This window comes from Bubalus kerabau, chromosome 10 (assembly GCF_029407905.1).
Source record: "Bubalus kerabau isolate K-KA32 ecotype Philippines breed swamp buffalo chromosome 10, PCC_UOA_SB_1v2, whole genome shotgun sequence".
NCBI classification, from domain to species: Eukaryota; Metazoa; Chordata; class Mammalia; order Artiodactyla; family Bovidae; genus Bubalus; species Bubalus kerabau.
In genome coordinates this window covers 42,740,021-42,761,388 of record NC_073633.1, presented here as the reverse complement: position 1 = coordinate 42,761,388, position 21,368 = coordinate 42,740,021, and the positions used below count along the sequence as shown (strand labels likewise).

General features: G+C 41.7%; 1 protein-coding gene across 6 annotated transcripts in view; it reads left to right on the top strand.

Annotated features, from left to right (window-relative positions):
- Positions 1-4,079: 4,079 nt before the first annotated feature.
- Positions 4,080-21,368, top strand: part of ZNF106 (zinc finger protein 106) — a 54,149-nt gene continuing 36,860 nt past the window's right edge. For 4 of the 6 annotated variants that reach the window (XR_008699162.1, XM_055537479.1, XM_055537478.1 and 1 more), the window contains exons 1-3: positions 4,080-4,251; positions 16,140-16,225; positions 21,256-21,317. Coding sequence is in view for 5 of the 6 variants with exons in the window: in XM_055537479.1 (XP_055393454.1) it covers positions 16,172-16,225; positions 21,256-21,317 (116 nt within the window). In the remaining variant the exon portion in view is untranslated. Of the gene's footprint in view, positions 4,252-5,190; positions 5,267-10,741; positions 10,747-16,139; positions 16,226-21,255; positions 21,318-21,368 lie in introns of those variants that run through there. The other 2 variants (XM_055537476.1, XM_055537477.1) reach the window with 2 other exon arrangements.

The window sequence follows — 21,368 nt, the reverse complement described above, 5'->3', positions numbered from 1 at the left end:
TCAGCGTGCGAGGGCTTTAAATCTCCCTGCCACGCAGGCGGAGAGCCCTGGGACTCACCCGTTTACCGGATAATTCGAGTACTACCCAAAGGTGGGCGGTGTTCAGACAACAAATTTTCACTGAGGGCAACCCATGTGCCTAGCCTTGTGCGGGATGAATGCTGAGGAAAAGGCTGCGAAAGGAATGCCTTCCCTGACCTCTCTCTATACTGGGAGATAGATATGTAAACATAGTGGACAGAATATAGTGCTTGGCATACAGAACATCCGAGGCACCGCTGGCGCACAATGAACTAAGAGCTTTATTCTTAGGGTATCTGAAAGGGTTCCCGGAGGAAGTGAGTTTTGAAGTCATGAAGGATAAGTAGGAGTTGCACCTGAGGTACGGGAGGGAGATAAAGGTTTCCATTGGAGAGTCCAAGAATTTGTAGTTCTTCTATTTAGACGCTTAAAGCTCCTCGTATATCTTCCGGTGAAGCGGGAAATGAGTTCTTAAAGTTGGCAATGGCCAAGTCTTGGAAAATCTTGTACTTTTGGAAGTGAGCCTACACTTTACCATGACCACTGAGAATATTGAAAGGTTTAAAAGCAGATCAGGAAACTGCTCCAGGCTTCCCTGAGAATACAGCACAGTGCCGGAAATAAAAGGAGTTTCAAAGGAGTTGTCTATTCCTAAGGAGTCAAGGAAGATGAAATCTGAGAAATACCACCACAGAGGTCATTGGTGATCTTAGTGAAAGCTATGTGATGAAATGACAAGTTAAAGATAGATTTCAGTAGTTTGGAGAGGAGATGCAGAAATGGAGACAAGTTGTAGAATGCTTTTGGAAAGTATGGTCTTGAGGGGAATGGGGCAAGAGGACAAGTGTTCAAGTTTTTTGTTTCTGCTTTTTTGGTTGCTATTAGAATTAAGACAGGAAAAATTTAAGCATGCTAGGTAAGATACAACTGAGAAAAAAAGTAGTTTTAAAGAGAAGCGCTAGTCAGTAGATCCTGAGTGGGTAAGAGTAGAGGCAGTCCAAAGTACTGAGGGAAGGAAAGGTGTTGGAAACAAGATAGAGAGGATATCTCCTCAATTTGAGTGACAGGAAGTATTTGTAAATCTGTATGTTTAGTAACAGGAAGTTAAAGAATTTCTCATCTGATGGCCTCTTATTTTCTCTGTGAAGTAGGAGATAAAGTCATCTACTGATAGAGAGTTAGGAGTTTTTAAGAAAGCAAAGAAGATTTGAAATATTGTTGTAGAAACTGATGGAGCAAGTCAACCAGAGAATAGCAGTATGAGTGGTAACTGGTTTTGAGGGCCTGTATGGTTGTGCTTTAGTCCCTAAGTCATGTCCGATTCTTTTGTGATCCCATGTACTGTAACCCACTGGGCTCCTCTGTCCATCAGATTTCACAGGCAAGAATACTGGAGTGGGCTGCCATTTCCTCCTCCAGGGGATCTTCCCAACCCAGGGATGGAACCCATGTCTCTTGTGTCTCCTGCATTAGCCGGAGGATTTTTTAAAAATTAATTAATTTGTGACTTGCTGGGTCTTTGATGCTGTGTGAACTCTTCTCTAGTTGCAGAGTGGGTGTTAGTTGTGGTGCATGGGCTTCTCATTGCTGTGGCTTCTTTTGCTGTGGAGCATGGGCCCTATGCATGCTGTAGTAGCTGTAGTACGTGGGCTCAGTAGTTGCAGCTCCTGGGCTCTAGAGCAGGACAGCACAAGAGTTTTCTCCAAAATGTCAACAGAGCCAAGGTTGAAAAACCCTCATCTGGGATTACCTTGATGCTCACCAACAGCTGACCTTGGTCTTCTACAAGCTTTCCCTTGGACCATGGCCCTGAGCTTATAAGGTAAAACAGTTCTTCCATTGCATGCCTTTAAAAGAGAGAAGAATGCACTGCATACCCCACACCTTGGTGTTTCAAAGACTTGTGATGTCACAAGTACAGAATGGGAGTAAATTCTTTAATCCTCCAGAAGCCAATCTGGATTTACATATAGATGGAGGGAGCTGCTTACTTTCATTTGAGGCATTGAAGGTCTTGTCAAACAAGCAATATTAGAAGTTCAATAATTTATCAACTTTAATGTAACTTGGTTTATCTGAGTAGTTTTAGTCACTAAAAGATCTGAGGGAATGGTCATGGGCTAAATTTAATGAATATAAATAAATCAAGTACTAATAAGAATATAATTATTGGTGTTAATGGATTATCTGCTTTATGATGCTAAGTTGCTTCAGTCATGTCCGACTTTGTGCGACCCCATGGACAGAAGCCCACCAGGCTCCCCTGGCCTTGGGATTCTCCAGGCAAGAACACTGGAGTGGGTTGCCATTTCTTTCTCCAGTGCATGAAAGTGAAAAGTGAAAGGGAAGTTGCTCAGTCGTGTCTGACTCTTAGCGACCCCATGGACTGTGGCCTACCAGGCTTCTCCATCCACGGGATTTTCCAGGCAAGAGTACTGGAGTGGGGTGCCATTGCCTTCTCCGCTGCTTTATGATAGACAGCACCAATTATCTGCTTTACGGACAGGCACTTGACCTATATTATGTCATTTAATCTCAGCAACACCCTGAGAGATTGCAGTATCTATCTGAATTTTAACTCTGAGGGAAGTAAGTTTCAAGAAAACTTGTCATTTTCCCAACATCACAAATTACTAGTACTTAAGGCAATGACGGCAGAAAGTGAAGAGGAACTCAAAAGCCTCTTGATGTAAGTGAAAGAGGAGAGTGAAGAAGTTGGCTTAAAGCTCAACATTCAGACAACTAAGATCATGGCATTTGGTTCCATCACTTCATGGGAAATAGATGGGGAAACAGTGTCAGACTTTATTTTGGGGGGCTCCAAAATCACTGCAGATGGTGACTGCAGCCATGAAATTAAAAGATGCTTACTCCTTGGAAAGAAAGTTATGACCAACCTAGATAGCATATTGAAAAGCAGAGACATTACTTTGCCAACAAAGGTCCGTCTAGTCAAAGCTATGGTTTTTCCAGTGGTTATGTATGGATATGAAAGTTGGACTGTGAAGAAAGCTGAGCGCAGAAGAATTGATGCTTTTGAACTGAGTGTTGGAGAAGACTCGTGAGAGTCCCTTGGACTGCAAGGAGATGCAACCAGTCCATCCTAAAGGAGATCAGTCCTGGGTGTTCTTTGGAAGGAATGATGCTAAAGCTGCAACTCCAGTACTCTGGCCACCTCACTCGAAGAGTTGACTCATTGGAAAAGACTCTGATGCTGGGAAGGATTGGGGGCAGGAGAAGGGGACGACAGGATGAGATGGTTGGATGGCATCACCGACTCGATGGACATGAGTTTGAGTGAACTCCGGGAGTTGGTGATGGACAGGGAGGCCTGGCGTGGGGCAATTCATGGGGTCGCAAAGAGTCGGACACGACTGAGCGACTAAACTGAACTGAACTGAAGGCAATGGCACCCCACTCCAGTACTCTTGCCTGGAAAATCCCATGGACGGAGGAGCCGGGTTCGCTGCAGTCCATGGAGTCGCTAAAAGTCGGACACGACTGAGCGACTTCACTTTCACTTTTCATGCACTGGAGAAGGAAATGGCAACCCACTCCAGGGTTCTTGCCTGGAGAATCCCAGGGACGGGGGAGCCTGGTGGGCTGCCGTCTATGGGGTCGCACAGAGTCGGACACGACTGAAGCGACTTAGCAGCAGCAGCAGCAGCAAGTCAAGATTTGAACTCGGGACTGTCTGTTCTGAAGCTCTTGCATCTTTCAATAAGCTTCAGTAAATTTTACAAGGAAAGAGTGATTGGAAATTTAGCCACAACAGTTGCCACTGCCTAGGCGGACGGTGAGGACTTAGGAAGAGAGTAGGAGCAAGAAGGAAGCCTAAAAAAGGCAAAAAGAATGGAAAAGAAAGGAGGGAGGCTGGTTACAGCAGAGTCCAATGCAGCGGGATAATTCTTCTGCCAGCTGGTCTGCCTTGTGATCTTCCATTCTTTTGAAGTAAAGTCTCGTTCCTCTGTGTCCGTTGTTCACTCTCGTGTGTTCAAATAAAGCTAGGTTGTTGAGAAAGGCGGACCGCAGAGAGGCGGGGATAAAAGTGAGCGCGACGGAAGCTCTGTGCGCCTGCGCTCTGGCGGCGGCGGCGGCGGAGTTTCCCGGTGGGGAGCGGGTTCGGAGCGGGCCGCCGGACCCAAAGCTGAGGGGGGTGGCTGGGGCGTGAATGGGGTCCCTCGCCGGCGCCTCGGCGGCCTGATGGAGTAAGAGGGGTCGGCTGTGAGTGTGAGTATCAAAGGGCCGGGCGGCGCCGAGGCGTATCGGAACCCCAGGGACCTGGTGGTCTGCCACTGTAGTGAGGCTATGGGGGTGCAGGAAGCGGCCGGTCTCTGCGCCTGAGGACTGCGGCACGGGGGCTGCGAGTCGTTCTTGAAGGGGTCGCGCGGGATTACGGGCAGGCGGTGCTTCTGGCCTCGGGATACCGTGTCGCGGGGGCGTTCCGGCTCTGCTCCCAGCTCCGGCGGGAAACGTGGCTCCAGAGGCTTGACCTTTCGGGGAGGTCGCTGACTTTCGCCCCCGAGGGCAACAGGGAGCCCATACATAGACCCAGGTACCCCTTAAAGGCCTACGGGCCTCAGGCCGCGGACACCTTTAGACCTCTTGTGACAGACAGCTTCTGTTCTTTTTCCTCCTTCGGACTTCTGGTGGGATGCGTCTTAATAGCTACTAATTAAGAAGAGCTTACTATGTGTCAATTTAACATTTAATCCGAATCTGAGTGCATAATTATGGAGAGGAAATGCTTTGCACGCCACTCCCCCTTCAGTCTGCTCAATTTAATCATCTTTGAGAATTAGATTAAGCCGTCTTGTTGGAAGTTTATTCCCATGGCTTTTAACAATTTGGAACTCCATGGTAGTTAAGGGAAGTTCTCTTAATCTAGCAAATGTCTTTATCCACCATAATGTTTTATATCAGATTTACTCAAGGCAAAATAACTTTTGAACACTTACTAAGAGCCTAATACTATTCTAAGTCCCTTGGAAAATCTTAAAATTTGTTTTGAGCCCTGGTCTCAAGTTAGTGAAACAATAGAAGATGATAATTAGGTTCAGTTAGGGTTTATCTAGCACCTACTACACATGTGCCAGATACACTCAGGTCTGTCACAAAAAATTAATGAGATATTATAATGGAAGTTGTTTTTTTTGGCGCACATTTCAGATGACGTCGCGGAAAGTTTGATGATAATTTGCCTAACCTAGCTGGGGAAGTGGTGAAATTCAAATAGGATGGAAAGGTAATTTTCCCCGTGTTACATCAAGTTAGATATTGTTAAGCACTTTTGTCGAGAAGCAGCTATACTAGAGTTACAGTTTCTAGAGTTAACTATTTAGTCTAGAAAATGATAGCCTTAATTAAAGATACTAGATGGTTTTAAAGTGGCTTGGAAGGAGTTAGGAGGTGTAGAGTCTGATCAGGTTAGTTCAAAACTAATTGCTTTGATTAAAAGGAAGATATTTAAAAAGGGAGAACTGTGAATGGTGATTATTATACGTATATATATGCATAGAATATCTCTGTTAGAATACATAAGAAACAGTGATGAAGTGGAGGTGGCTAGGAAACAGGAGTGGGAGAGGAATAGTTTTCTCTGTAAGCTTTTTTTGTTTTATTTTTTTATTGTGAAAACTTTTAAGCATCCAGAAAAGTAGGGAAAATACTATTTTGAACTCTGTAAATTGATCACTCAGGTTTTAAAATTCCTTAATAGTTTGCTGTATTTGTTATTTTTATTCCTGATATTTCACCCTAAATAATATGTGTCTCTAATGAAAAGAAAATTTGTTCTGTGTAACCCTGTATAATAATCACACTGAACAACAGTTTATGTTATCTAATATTTGATCCTTTTTAAAAATTTCCCCAAATTATCCCGTTTTCTTGTTTTTACAATTTTTTATCTGTCTATGCATTGAGTTTGACTGTTACATCTCTTGAAGTCTTTTTAAATCTATAAGTTACTTTTTTTCTCTTCTTTTTTCTTCATGACTCAATGAGAGTAATACAGTTATCCAGATCTCTGATTGATCCTTCAGTTCAGTTCAGTCGCTCAGTCGTGTCCGACTCTTTGCAACCTCATGAATCCCAGCATGCCAGGCCGCCCTGTCCATCACCATTTCCCGGAGTTTACTCAAACTCACATCCATCGAGTCGGTGATGCCATCCAGCCATCTCATCCTCTGTCGTCCCCTTCTCCTCCTGCCCCCAGTCCCTCCCAGCATCAGAGTCTTTTCCAATGAGTCAACTCTTCGCATGAGGTGGCCAAAGTACTGGAGTTTCAGCTTTAGCATCATTCCTTCCAAAGAACACCCAGGACTGATCTCCTTTAGAATGGACTGGTTGGATCTCCTTGCAGTCCAAGGGACTCTCAAGAGTCTTCTCCAGCACCACAGTTCAAAAGCATCAATTTTTTGGTGCTCAGCTTTCTTCACAGTCCAACTCTCACATCCATACATGACCACTGGAAAAACTATAGCCTTGACTATATGGACCTTTGTTGGCAAAGCAATGTCTCTGCTTTTGAATATGCTATTGAGGTTGGTCATAACTTTCCTCCCAAGAAGTAAGCGTCTTTTAATTTCATGGCTGCAGTCACCATCTGCTGTGATTTTGGAGCTCCCAAAAATAAAGTCAGCACTGTTTGCACTGTTTCCTCATCTATTTCCCATGCAATGATGGGACTGGATGCCATGATCTTAGTTGTCTGAATGTTGAGCTTTAAGCCTACTTTTTCACTCTCTCTCACTTTCATCAAGAGGCTTTTTAGTTCCTCTTCACTTTCTTTCACTTCTTTCTTTTTTTCTCTTCACTTCACTTTCTTTTTCCTCTTTCACCCATAAGGGTGGTGTGTCTGAGGTTATTGATATTTCTCCCGGCAATCTTGATTCCAGCTTGTGCTTCTTCTAGCCCAGCGTGTCTCATGATGTACTCTGCATATAAGTTAAATAAGGTGGATGACAATATACAGCTTTGACGTACTCCTTTTCCTATTTGGAACCAGTCAGACCACTTAGGAGGATATATTATACAGGTATTCTTTTTAGGCTGATACTTTTAAGCTAAGTTTGAGCCTGGGAAATTTTTCAAGCTCTTGGAATACTGTACTTTTGAACAGCAGCTGATTTTTGTCTAAACATATTTTTTACTACATTGCTGAGATTTTGGATATGTCATTGCCTCATTCCAGAATGCATGTGAACTTTTAGTAAACTAAATTTGCAGATACCACTACTTTGTGTGTTCCTGCTAAGTCGCTTCAGTGGTATCTGACTCTGTGCAATCCTTTGGACTAGCCAGTCAGGCTTCTCTGTCCCTGGGATTCTCCAGGCAAGAATACTGGAGTGGGTTGCCATTTCCTTCTCCAGGGAATCTTCCCAACCCAGGGATCGAACCCGGGTCTCCCGCATTGCAGGCAGACGCTATAACCTCTGAGCCACCAGGGAAGCCTTCTTAAAATATACTAAAATATATGGTGCCCTTTCCAGAGACTTAATCGTTTTTTAAAATACAAGACAAAGGCATTTAGAAAGCTATTAACATCAATTAAAACTACTAAAGTAAATGCTTTACTATATTACACATTACACCAATATTGTGGTATGATCACCCATTAACTTAAAAGATTTTGTAAGAAGAATTATGAAAACAATTGCTGTTATAATCATACTTGTATAAAGTGGATGAAAATTATTGAATGAACCATTAGCAGTAAGATGCATGGAGAACAACAAAGCTTTTTGAGAAGAATGGTAAACAATTATCAAGGCTCCCTCAGCTTGCAGTGATTATAATTCATGTTATAGAACTTTAAATTGCTATGTGGATCTTTGGGGTTGCTTTGAGATATATATATATACACACACACATATATATATAATATATGTACATATATATATATATATATGATGAATACAGGAATGCAAACTTTTTAAATGTTAGTCCCTCAGTCATGTCCAACTCTTTGCAATCCCATGGACTGTAGCCCATCGGCCTCCTGTGTCCATAGAATTTTCCAGGCAAGAATACTGGAGTGGGTTGCCATTTCCTCCTCCAGGGGATCTTCCCCCACCTAGGGGTCAAACCCACATTGCCTCTGTTGGCAGGTGGATTCTTTACCAATGTGCTGCCTGGGAAGCCCAGATGGGCTGAAAAGAAAACTTTTAAAACTATTAAATAAATGCAACAAGCCACCCAGTTAAACTTTTAAAACAGTGTTTGTATAAGTTATCTTATGACCTACTCTATTACGTGATGGTAACTTTAGATAGCATTTTTATTACTTTGTTAGAGTTGACGTTTCCCCATTTTCTTTCTCAGTTATTTTTCCCTCTAGGACATAATACTTCCAAGTTCCAGAATTGACAAGTATTGGAATCCGATCATAGTTCTGATTCTGAGATAAAGAATCAGATTGTGGTCTGTCCTGTCCATTTTCTTGCCTGGTGATAGGCAATCTGAACAGCTTCATTAATTGGATGCTTGACTTTGAATCACTTTTCCTGGGTCACAGCCTTAACTTCCTGTTTTTGTTTTAACCCTGTGTTTTCTAATAAAGAGTGGTTGATATATATATATATATTCTTTTTTTTTTTCTTTTCCCTGCTGTGTATTGTGTTAGGACAGATAATATAAGAATGCTAGTAAAATGCTTATGAGCTTATGCTCCATCAAATATACTGGATTCAGGAAACCACCAGTCACTTACCTTGGGAAACAAGAGCCAGCCAGAACTCAGACCTAGTAAATAGGACAGCCTTTGAAAGTTGTGGTTATAGGTTCCTGTGCCCCCAAATACTTCCTGACCTTTCTTGTCAGCTTACTAAAACCCTTCCTTAGCTAGGATCCTTGAAACTTTCTGGGGAGTCCTGCTCAACAAAGTGAGGACTTTTCGGAAGTGCTAGTCACATCTTTGATCTGTAAACTGGCCAACCTAGGGGTAATGGCAGAAACTTGTTCTGTCACAGGACACTGTCTCTCTGTTATTCTGTCTTGATCACCAGAAGTCCGTTAGTTTTCTTTTGGGGTTAAGGGGGAGATGCAGAAAGTTATCTGTGGAATTCAGAAAAGGGATTCTAACTTGAGCACCAGTCCCCCTATCCCAAGAGACCAGTAATTACACTTTTGATCTTCAGCATTTTACAGTGTAGTATTGTCATTTGGCTTTATATCAAAGTTGAAATATCTTAAGTACTACTGTGCTTAATATTAACCTATGTTATAGGTATATGAAAAGACAGATTCCTTCCTCATGATAAGGTCAGGGAGATCAGACATACCCACCATCAAACAACCTGTTATTACTTACATAGTAGGTTTTTTTAACAGTTAAATGGGATAATGTGAAAATATTTCAGATAAAGTTCTTTGACACTAAATGATGTTTTCCAGCCTTAAGTTTCATAAATATTTAGAGGAATAATCTGATACTGATGTTTAAGATGGACTACAGTGTTATGAGATAGTGATTACTTAAAGGCTGACTTGCTGACCAGTTTAAGTCACTTTTGAGTGACTAGTAGAAGGATGGGGAGAGCATGGTGAAGTGCAGAATGGAATGTCTGGAGACTCTAATGCAATAATAGTTCTGCTGTGCCTTAACAGCTGTATTTCTTTTTATTGATAAGCTATGTAGGTGATTCTAATGAACTGCTTTGATTTAAAACTTGTTCATATATTGGGAGCAGGAGTTAGGGCAGGAAATGTTAGTGAGTATAGCAATTGGGGGAAGGGAGAAGAATAGAAATAAGTTCACGCAGGTTTATCACATTGAAGAGTATATAACAGAAATTTAAAAATTGAAATCTGTCAGGATTTGTTGACTAAATATGAGAAACTGAAAGGAAAGAATCTAATATGTTTTTGCCTATGGGAATGATACGTGTATTAGGATAGTAATCAAGATGTTGAGAAAAGGTAACTTAGATCAGATCAGATCAGTCACTCAGTCATGTCCGACTTTGTGACCCCATGAATCACAGCATGCCAGGCCTCCCTGTCCATCACCAACTCCCGGAGTTCACCCAGACCCACGTCCATCGAGTCAGTGATGCCATCCAGCCATCTCATCCTCTGTCGTCCCCTTCTCCTCCTGCACCCAATCCCTCCCAGCATCAGAGTCTTTTCCAGTGAGTCAGCTCTTCGCATGAGGTGGCCAAAGTGGCATAGGATTTTTTTAAACTTATGACTAAGAAATATTTCAGGTAATTCTCATAATTCATTGGAGAAAATTTGAAAGATTATATAATATATTTAAGTGATATGGGGGAAATATAAGATGTCCAAGTGAGGACAGCAGTTGTTTATTCACACTTACTTGACCTGTATAATGTAACCTCTCAAGCATTTTGAGATTGCAGAGTTGGATGGTTTCTATTTCCTTGACTTCTAATCCTTGTTAAGCCCTTTAAAGAGAGCTGCTGCTGCTGCTAAGTGACTTCAGTAGTGTCCGACTCTGTGTGACCCCATAGACGGCAGCCCACCAGGCTCCGCCATCCCTGGGATTCTCCAAGCAAGAACACTGGAGTGGGTTGCCATTTCCTTCTCCAATGCATGAAAGTGAAAAGAGAAAGTGAAGTTGCTCAGTTGTGTCTGACTCTTTGCGACCCCATGGACTGCAGCCTACCAGGCTCCCCCGTCCCTGGGATTCTCCAGGCAAGAGTCCTGGAGTGGGGTGCCATTGCCTTCTCCACAGTGGTTCCCAAATGGAAGGCTGTGAGTTAATTTCAGTATTTTAGAAACTGTAATGAAAATTATATTTTTATCCAGGTTAGGGATGTGCAAATTAAAATGCTTTTGTCTTTTTAGCTGGAATCATATCAACTCTGGAGAAGGCAATGGCAGCCCACTCCAGGACTCTTGCCTGGAAAATTCCATGGACAGAGGAGCCTGGTAGGCTGCAGTCCATGGGGTCGCGAAGAGTCAGACACGACTGAGTGACTTCACTTTCACTTTTCACTTTCATGCATTGGAGAAGGAAATGGCAACCCACTCCAGTGTTCTTGCCTGGAGAATCCCAGGGATGGTGGAGCCTGGTGGGCTGCCGTCTATGGGGTCACACAGAGTCAGACACGACTGAAGCGACTTAGCAGCAGCAGCAGCACATCAACTCAGTGTTTTTAAATACAAGGTCCTTCTTAGTAATTAAATACTTTGTTAGCAGTTTACACTTTTTGCTTCTTTATGAAAGTTGAAATTTTTACAAAAATGAAACCTAATCTATGCAAGTTAGAAACGTGAAGCTCTTGAAAATGAACTGTTGCTTGTGCCAGAAAATCTCACTTTTTCATTGATTTTATTGCTTCCAAGTTTCTGTTTTGCTTTAATGGGTAATAATTTGAAGCAGTATTAAAAACATTTCTGGCTATATCATCTTTATCACTGTTTATGCAACTCCTAGAACAATGCTTGCTAAACGAAATAACAAAATAGTGCTTGTAAATACTAATTAAAATTCAAGTAAATGTTAAGAATTAGAAAGAATAATTATGCTCTTGAGAAACCTATATGCAGGTCAGGAAGCAACAGTTAGAACTGGACATGGAACAACAGGCTGGTTCCAAATAGGAAAAGGAGTACGTCAAGGCTGTATATTGTCACCCTGCTTATTTAACTTATATGCAGAGTACATCATGAGAAATGCTGGGCTGGAAGAAGCACAAGCTGGAATCAAGATTGCCGAGAGAAATATCAATAACCTCAGATATGCAGATGATACCACCCTTATGGCAGAAAGTGAAGAGGAACTAAAAAGCCTCTTGATGAAAGTGAAAGAGGAGAGTGAAAAAGTGGGCTTAAAGCTCAACATTCAGAAAATGAAGATCATGGCATCTGGTCCCATCACTTCATGGGAAATAAATGGGGAAACAGTGTCAGACTTTATTTTTTGGGGCTCCAAAATCACTGCGGGTGGTGATTGCAGCCATGAAATTAAAAGACACTTACTCCTTGGAAGAAAAGTTACGACCAACCTAGATAGCATATTGAAAAGCAGAGACATTACTTTGCCAACAAAGGTCCGTCTAGTCAAGGCTATGGTTTTTCCAGTGGTCATGTGTGGATGTGAGAGTTGGACTGTGAAGAAAGCTGAGGGCTGAAGAATTGATGCTTTTGAACTGTGGTGTTGGAGAAGACTTGAGAGTCCCTTGGACTGCAAGGAGATCCAACCAGTCCATTCTAAAGGAGATCAGTCCTGGGTGTTCTTTGGAAGGAATGATGCTAAAGCTGAAACTCCGGTACTTTGGCCACCTCATGCGAAGAGTTGACTCATTGGAAAAGACTCTGATGCTGGGGGGCATTGGGGGCAGGAGGAGAAGGGGACGACAGAGGATGAGATGGCTGGATGGCATCACCGACTCGATGGATGTGAGTTTGAGTAAACTCCGGGAAATGGTGATGGACAGGGCGGCCTGGCGTGCTGCGATTCATGGGGTCTTAAAGAGTCAGACACGACTGAGCTACTGAACTGAATTATGCTTTGACACTTAGCACTAGAGTGGTTTGTGTTAATTTTGAGATTTAGGATAAATTAGTAATATTGAAGGCATAAATAGTACTATATCTATCCATGATGGTATATTTCTTTGTTTTAGTAGCTAGTTGACATTCAGCTTTCTCAAATGTTCACAATTTTATCCTACATTTTTGTTTTGATACTTTGTTATTGAGTATAATTATTTCAGACATTCAGTAGTGGTATGGAGTGGGTTGCAATAGAAGGAAACTACTGTGTGTCAAGAGAAGTAGAGGACCTTTAGGCTTCTTTTTCATTGGTTCTTTCACCATGTTGTCTAGGGCGTTACAGATTAAATTAGGGTAGTTTATAACTTCATTACCTCACAGTTTTAAGTCCCATAAGGAACTTAAAGCCCAGAGAGGATGCCAATAACTCTATTAAATGGAGTCTGGTATTGTATGTGTGGAGAGAAAAATAAGTTTGCTTGGGGAGTGGAATTAAATTCTCAGGTAGGGCATCCTTACAGAGATGCAGGAAGAAAGTATAATAGTGCTGGAGGGTTGTAGAGACCCTTCTGGTCTTAATCCAAACCTCATTATTTATCCAGTTATCTCTGACTCATATTTAATAACCCAAGATAATCCTATTTGGAACAATTCAGAAGATAATTAACGGAATGCCAACAGTATGCCAGACACTGTTTTCAGTGTTAGACCTGTACTAGTGAATTAAGTATACAGTCTTTGTTCTTGTGGAACTTAATTTGTAATTGGGGATACAGAAAATAACAATATATACTATGTTAGGTAGTAAAAGATGCTTGTGTCCGGTATTTCTTGCTGTTTAACAAGCTATTGTGAAATTCCTGACTTGAAACAGTTATTTTATTGATTCTTACAATTCTTTGGGTTGTAAAGGGCTCATTTGCCTGGTTCTTTAACTGGTCTCACTTGGGATACCTCATTGGCAGCTGGACCTGGAGGGCCCAACATGACTGTCAAATGGCGCTGGTTGTTTGGGTGCTCAGCTGTGCCCTCAGTTTTTTCCCTTTTGGCCTCTCCATGTGTCTGGGTTCTAAGAGGAAGTGTTTCCATTGTGCAAAGGCTGAAGCTGCAGATTTTTTAAGGCCTGACCTCTGAAATTGCATTGTAACTTCCATTGTATTTTATTGGTCAAAACAGGTCACAGAGAGGGACTCTACCTTTTGATGGGCAGTGGTGACAAAGTCACATCGCAGAAGAGAACGTGGGGTGGGGAATAATGTTGTGGCCATCTTTGGAAGCTGTCTCCCATTGTACTACTACTGCTGCTGCTGCTGCCAAGTCGCTTCAGTCGTGTCCGACTCTGTGCGACCCCATAGACGGCAGCCCACCAGGCTCCCCCGTCCCTGGGGTTCTCCAGGCAAGAACACTGGAGTGGGTTGCCATTTCCTTCTCCAATGCATGAAAATGAAAACTGAAAGGGAAGTCGCTCAGTCATGTCTGACTCTTCACGACCCCATGGATTGCAGCCTACCAGGCTCCTCCATCCATGGGATTTTCTAGGCAAGAGTCCTGGAGTGGATTGCCATTGCCTTCTCCAATTGTACTACTAAAAAGTAAAAAATTAAGAAGGTTATTAGGAGGATAGAAGAAATGGGGGGCAGGAAGTACAATTCTATAGGAGGACAGGGAAGGCCTCCCCGATGAGGCAACTGTGAGGGAGTGATCCATGAGAACCATAAGTATATCTGAAGGAAGACTATTCCAGGCAGAGAAAACAGGACATATAGAAAGCCACAGGTGGGGAAATCCCTAGTGTGATCAAGGAACAGAAGGAAGGAGGGCAGTGTAACTTGAATGGAGCACTATAGAGAGAGTGATAGGACATGGAGTCAGAGCGTGAGAGAGAAACGGATTTTGTATCCTGTGACAAAGGACTCTGTATTTTCTTTCTTTTTTTAAATTTTATTTTATTTTTAAACTTTACATAACTGTATTAGTTTTGCCAAATATCAAAATGAATCCGCCACAGGTATACATGTGTTCCCCATCCTGAACCCTCCTCCCTCCTCCCTCCCCATTCCATCCCTCTGGGTCGTCCCAGTGCACCAGCCCCAAGCATCCAGTATCGTGCATCGAACCTGGACTGGCAACTCATTTCATACATGATATTTTACATATTTCAATGCCATTCTCCCAAATCTTCCCAGGACTCTGTATTTTCTATAAGTGAGATGGACATCTGTTGGAAGATTCTGAGCAGAGGAGTTAAATGACCTGACTTAAATTTTAAAAGAGTTCCACATAACTTCATGGCAAATAGATGGGGAAACACTGGAAACAGTTTCTTTATAAATAACAGAGACTTTATTTTGGGGGGCTCCAAAATCACTGCAGATGGTGACTGCAGCCATGAAATTAATAGCTTGCTCCTTGGAAGAAAAGCTATGACCAACCTAGACAGTATATTAAAAAGCAGAGACATTATTTTTCCGACAAAGGTCCACTAGTCAAAGCTATGATTTTTCCAGTAGTCATGTATGGATGTGAGAGTTTGACCATAAAGAAAGCTGAGCGCCGAACAACCGATGCTTTTGAATTGTGGTGTAGGAGAAGACTCTTGAGAGTCCCTTGGACTGCAAGGAGATCAAACCAATTAATCCTAAAGAAAATCAGTCCTGACTGTTCATTGGAAGATCTGATGCTGAAGCTGAAACTCCAGTCCTTTGGTCACCTTATGCAAAGAAATGACTCATTGGAAAAGCCCCTGATGCTGGGAAGGATTGAAGGCAGGAGGCGAAGGGGACGAGAGAGGATGAGATGGTTGGATAGCATCACCGATTCAGTGGACATGAGTTTGAGCAAACTCCGGGAGTTGATGATGGACAGGGAAGCCTGGTGTGCTGTAATCCATGGGGTCACAAAGAGTCAGACACGAGTGAGCGACTGAACTGAACTGAGAATCTTTGGTTGCTGATTTGAGAATAGATCATTGTGAGGATAGACAAAAGTGAAAATAGGGAGTCAGATCATCCATGCTGTCCTCCAGGGAATCTTCCCAATCCAGGGATGAAACCCAGGTCTCCCACATTGCAGGCAGATACTTTACCATCTGAGCCACCAGGGAAGCCCAAGAATACTGGAGTGGGTAGCCTATCCCTTCTTCAGGGGAACTTCCTAACCCAGGAGCTGAACTGGGGTCTCCTGCATTGCAGGCAGTTTCTTTACCAGCTGAGCTACCAGGGAAGCCCTAAGTGATCTAACTTAAATTTTAAAATCCCATTCTGAGAATCTTTGATTCCTGCTTTGAGACTGGATCGTGAGAGTATAGACAAGAGTGGAAATAGGGAGTCAGGTCAGTGGACTGGTGCCATGGGAGGTGATGAATGTGCTGAGCTGTGAGGAGTGACTAGATTTTGGATGTACTTCAAGATGGGACCGGCAGGATTTGCTGATGAGGGTGAATATGGGATGAGAAGGTGGGATCCAGGATGGCTTCCAAAGTTTTTGCCCTTGGGTCCTGTAGATTTGGAATTTTCATCTACGAAGATGGGTAGACTGGGGTAGGAGCAGGGTGGAGGTGAGGGAGATGCAGGACTTGTATTTTGGGCTATGTTAAGATGAAACTCAAGACATCTGGGAAGAAAATGTTACTAAATGTTACTTCCTCATTGCAGGTGTGACGTTGAGTGCTTCAGATCTGGTCACTATGGTACGAGAACGAAAATGCATATTGTGCCACATTGTGTACACCTCAAAAAAGGTAATCATAAAAAAAAAAAAAAGGTAATCATAGAAGAGAGAGAATCTGAGGCTTTTATGACTGATCATTTTTTCAGAGACACCATGTGGAATTTATAGATGAGTAAATGGTTTTAACAACATCTCGTTTATGCTTCTTTCCTAAACCTTAGTCTTATTTCACTGGTTTCTTTCTCATTACTGCCTTATGAAGACAGTAACTATATTATTAAACCTCTAAGTTGAATTTGAAGATACTCAACAGTATGATAAAGAGAAATTCATCTAGTAACCAGTTATAGAGAAAATACATTAAAATTCATGCTGAGATTGTAACAGCTTTCTGATTAGCTAAGGGAATGGCATTGATTTGTAGCCTGTGAGTTCTCTGCCTGTGCTTGTGGGAAGCACAGCACAGCAGCAGTGGTTCTAACTATATCCTCAGACATCCACAAGGTGGGGATGTTGCTCAAAGAAAAACACTGTTTTAAAAACTAAAAGAATTTACCTGTGCTTTAAGGAAATTGTCTGCAATTTGTCTCATATTTTGCCACCCACCGCCCCCCGCCACCCCCTGCCTCTTATTTTGCTTTCCAAGAATTCATCTAGCTTAAATACTGAAGAACTTTCCCTCTATGCTTGATTCCCTCTATGGCAATCAAGATGTTCTTGATTGCCATTGGATATACAGAGAACTAGGAAAGTTACCATGAGTGAGGTTAGCCAGGCAAGTCTGAGTGAACCTTGAAAGATGTTTGGGAGTGAAATGGCTTACAAGAAATGGAGAAGAGGCATTTTAGGTGGAAGAAAAATACAAAGATTCAGCGGTAGAATGGAGTGTAACAGCTCTAGGAATAGGTAAAAAGGCTTATCTGACTAAAACAGTTTCATCCTGGAAATAATAGGACTACAATTTAATTTATAAATTAAGTGAAGATAGTTGATAAACACTGTTGATTGCCCCACTGAGGAGTTTGATTGTGATCCATTTAGTAGGCTGGGTGAAGAATTTTTTTCTTTTTCCCTATTTAGGATTTCAATTAGTGTTGGGAAAATCAGCTGAGATTTTTAAATCATGTTTAGTAATATACTTGCTGCCTTTACAAATGTAAAAGAACTGCTGTTCTAATTTTAAAAATTTAGACCAGGTTTACTCAAATTTTCAATGAATAAAAATTTTTAATGCCTACTTTCACTTCATGGCAAATAGATGGGGAAACAGTTGAAACAGTGGCTGACTTTATTTTTCTGGGCTCCAAAATCACTGCAGATGGTGATTGCAGCCATGAAATTAAAAGACGCTTACTCCTTGGAAGGAAAGTTATGACCAACCTAGACAGCATATTAAAAAGCAGAGAAATTACTTTGCCAACAAAGGTCCATCTAGTCAAGGCTATGGTTTTTCCAGTGGTCATGTATGGATGTGAGAGTTGGACTACAGAGAAAGCTGAGTGCCGAAGAATTGATGCTTTTCAACTGTGGTGGAGAAGACTCCTGAGAATCCCTTGGACTACAAGGAGATCCAACCAGTCCATCCTAAAGGAGACCAGTCCTGGGTGTTCATTGGAAGGACTGATGTTGAAGCTGAAACTCCAATACTTTGGCCATCTGATGCAGAGAGTTGACTCATTTGAAAATACCCTGATGCTGGGAAAGATTGAGGGCAGGAGGAGAAGGGGACAACAGAGGATAAGATGGTTGGATGGTATCACCGACTCAATGAACATGGGTTTGGGTAGACTCTGGGAGTTGGTGATGGGAGGCCTGGTGTGCTGCGGTTCATGGGGTCACAAAAAGTTGGACACGACTGAGCAACTGAACTGACTGACTGATGCCTACTTTTAGATTAGCGGGAGAAGGGAAGATGAGAAGATGTGAGATGGATAGGCAGCTACTCAGAGGTGTGGTGTCAGACTTGTGTGGAGTCTGTGGCCTATCTTGTTATATCTCACAACTTTTCTATTTTAAGTCTTTTTGGCATTTCTCCTACTCTGGATTAAAACATGTTTTGTCTCTTCATATTTTTCCATGGGTCATAATAAATAAGAGCTGAGTAGTTAAATCTCCTGCCTTAGGGAAAGCCAACAGTATTTTTAAGCAAGGGAATGGCATGATTTAAATGTTAAGAAGTTAATGGGTAAACTGAAAGGGATAAACTCAGATAGATTAAGAACAACTTATGTTGATGTACTTTCCTCTAGTTTCCCAAACTATTATAGTATTACCATGGTTGCTTCTGGTGGCTCAGTGATAAGAATCAGCCTGCCAGTGCAGGAGACACAGGTTCGATCCCTGGGTTGGGAAGATCCCTTGGAGGAAGAAATGGCAACCCACTCCAGTATTCTGCCTGGAAAATACCAGACAGAGGAGCCTGGCGGGCTACAGTCCATGCAGTTGCAAAAGAGTCAGACTTAGCACCCACACACACGTGATTGCTCCAAATACACTCAGGAGGAGAAAACAATCTAGGGTTACTGTATGTTACATCCTTGAGCATCCTGATGTTTCTTAGCTTATGAAAGTCTGAGAAGCCCTGGAATTTAAAAATATTTTTGTGTTACTCATGTTTTCCAAATTTGTTCAACCCCAAATCCCAGCCCCCCACTTCCTCCTCCTTTTAAAAACATACCCTGATAAGAGGAACTAAATAGAAGCTTGATACATCTGCAGGTATGCATTTGGAGCTGTGCCTGTAGGTATTTCCCAGTTATTTTGAAAACTCAAGTTGTCTCATTATTTGCATTCTTTGCTTGGAGCAGGATGGGCAAGGATTTCACATGTAAATTCAGAAACAGATTATTGAAGTATTCTAGACAATCAAAAGTTACGTTAAGGACCTCCCTGGCCTCCAGTGGTTGAGATTCTGTGGTTCCACTGCAGGGGGCAGGAGTTCATCCCTGATCAGTGAACTAAGATCCCATAAGCCATGTGTCATAGCCAAAAAAAAAAGTCTCCTTAAAACTAGTTTTGAATGATAACATGTTTTATTACTGAAATAGAATATAGAATTGGTTTTTACATCAGTGAGAATAACCCATTTCAGTTAATACTCTTTTGGTTAGGATTGGTTTCATTGCAAGAAACAGACCCACTTAAATATCACTCAAGAAACAGACCCAGTTAAATATCGCTCAAGAAAAGGAGATTTGGCTTATGTTTAGTCAAGGAAAAATTGAACAAGAGAAAACAGAAACTGAACACCAAGAAGCATAGGGATTAGAGCAGATGTTGTATATTGTTCTTGGATTTTTTCATTCTCTATCCTGTCACTAAATCCACTCAGTTTGCAGCTCTTTAATTGTTCATTCTGGTTAATGGTCAGTCAGTTGTAGCTAGCATGTAATGGCCAATCTTGTGTAAAAGTATCCCCCTCTGGATAAAGCATTTGTAGAGATAGGAAGGGAATGGTGATTGTCTTCAATAAGATTGCCATTTAAAGGAAGTGTTTTGAATCACAACACTGTGTATCACTGTATATAGATAACTTAAAGAATAGCTGTACATTTTTTGACAAATGAACTGTATATAATAAAAATATCTCAGTGCACTAGGTGCTTGCAGTTGTGGCATGATCTTTGAAACATTGGCTTTGTTGTCAGATCTGCCAGAGTTTGAGTCCTAGTTTCACCACTTGATAATCTGACTCTGCAAGGGCACGGCTGAATATTTTCACATTTATCCTTTTAATGCCCACCTTTGTACTTAACACCTAAGAAGCACTTGATAAATATTTGGTGAATAAACAAGTTAGCTTCTCTATATCCTTGTGTCCTTATGACATTAATAATCGTACCTTAGCAGTGTTTTGTGGTTCAAGTGAAAAAATGTTTGAGACACTTAGCACAGGGCAGAGTTAATAGTAATATGCAACCTGTGTGTGTGTATTAGTCGCTCAGACATGTCCAGCTCTTTGGGACCCCATGGACTCAAGCCCACCAGCCTCCTCTGTCCGTGGAATTCTCCGGGCAGGAATACTGTGAAAAGTGAAGTGAAGTCGCTCAGTCGTGTCTGACTCTTTGCGACCCCGTGGACACTAGGCTCCTCCGTCCTGGAAGGAATACTGTAGTGGGTTACAATTCCCTTCTCCAGGGGATCTTTGTGACCCAGGGATCAAACCCAGGTCTTGCACACTGCAGGAGGATTCTTTACCATCTGAGCCAGTTTTATATTTATAAACAGCCATTCTCTAATTATGACATAGTGGCTATATATATATATTTTGTGTGACAGAGAGACCGACATTTACAACTTTGAGTTTTTTGAGGTGTATGAGTGTGTGTGTCACACTTGCACATTTAAATGGAAACTCTTGGCATAGATTTTGTTTCCTTCCCAGTGGGATGGGGATGGGGGGAGGAATCTAGTACATTCTCAAACTTTTCATTGGAACCAAACACATAAGTTGTTGCAGGCAAGGGAGTGGGTAGTGAAAATGAAGCCATGATAGAACTGCTGTGTTCAAGGCATTTTTAAAATCTTGATCTACCATAGGAAAATTCCCTTATGTCTATAACTTCTGTCTAGAATTGATGTATCCATCTGTTCATTCAGCTGATATTAATAACTGTATGTCAGGCCCTGGCCAAGACATGGGTAAGAGTTGTACCATACTCTTGAGAAACTGTCAGTTGAGTGGGGAAAGAGAGTATGAAGAAAAGTAGCCAAGTAGTTGAGAAGTTATGTGACTTCAGGCATTTTTGTTGTTGTTTTTTAATAAACTTAAGTAAATACTTTGTAAGGGATAGAATTTTACCTATTTGTTTATTGTTTAGTCTTTTGCCTCCTAAATACAATAAACTTTCTAACCTTTTTGGAAAGCCACTTAAATAGGTCTTTTAAAATTATTGCTTTATTTAAAAATAAAATATGTCAAAAACAGGCTAAAGAGTTACTTAATAAGGAACTGTTTTCCGTATTGACTTGTGAATAGAAATCACAAACACCACTTTAACACAAGGAGCTTGAGCCCTGATTGTTGATTGAATAGGACAGAGAAACTTTTTTCTCCAAAGCAGTCCCCCTTAGTTTAATCTGCTTTCTTTAATTTTGAAGGAGATGGATGAACACATGCGGAGCATGTTGCATCACAGGGAACTTGAGAATCTGAAGGGCAGGTATGGAACCTTTCTCTTCCATAAACTTGTGGATGTGGGGGAATCTGAGGG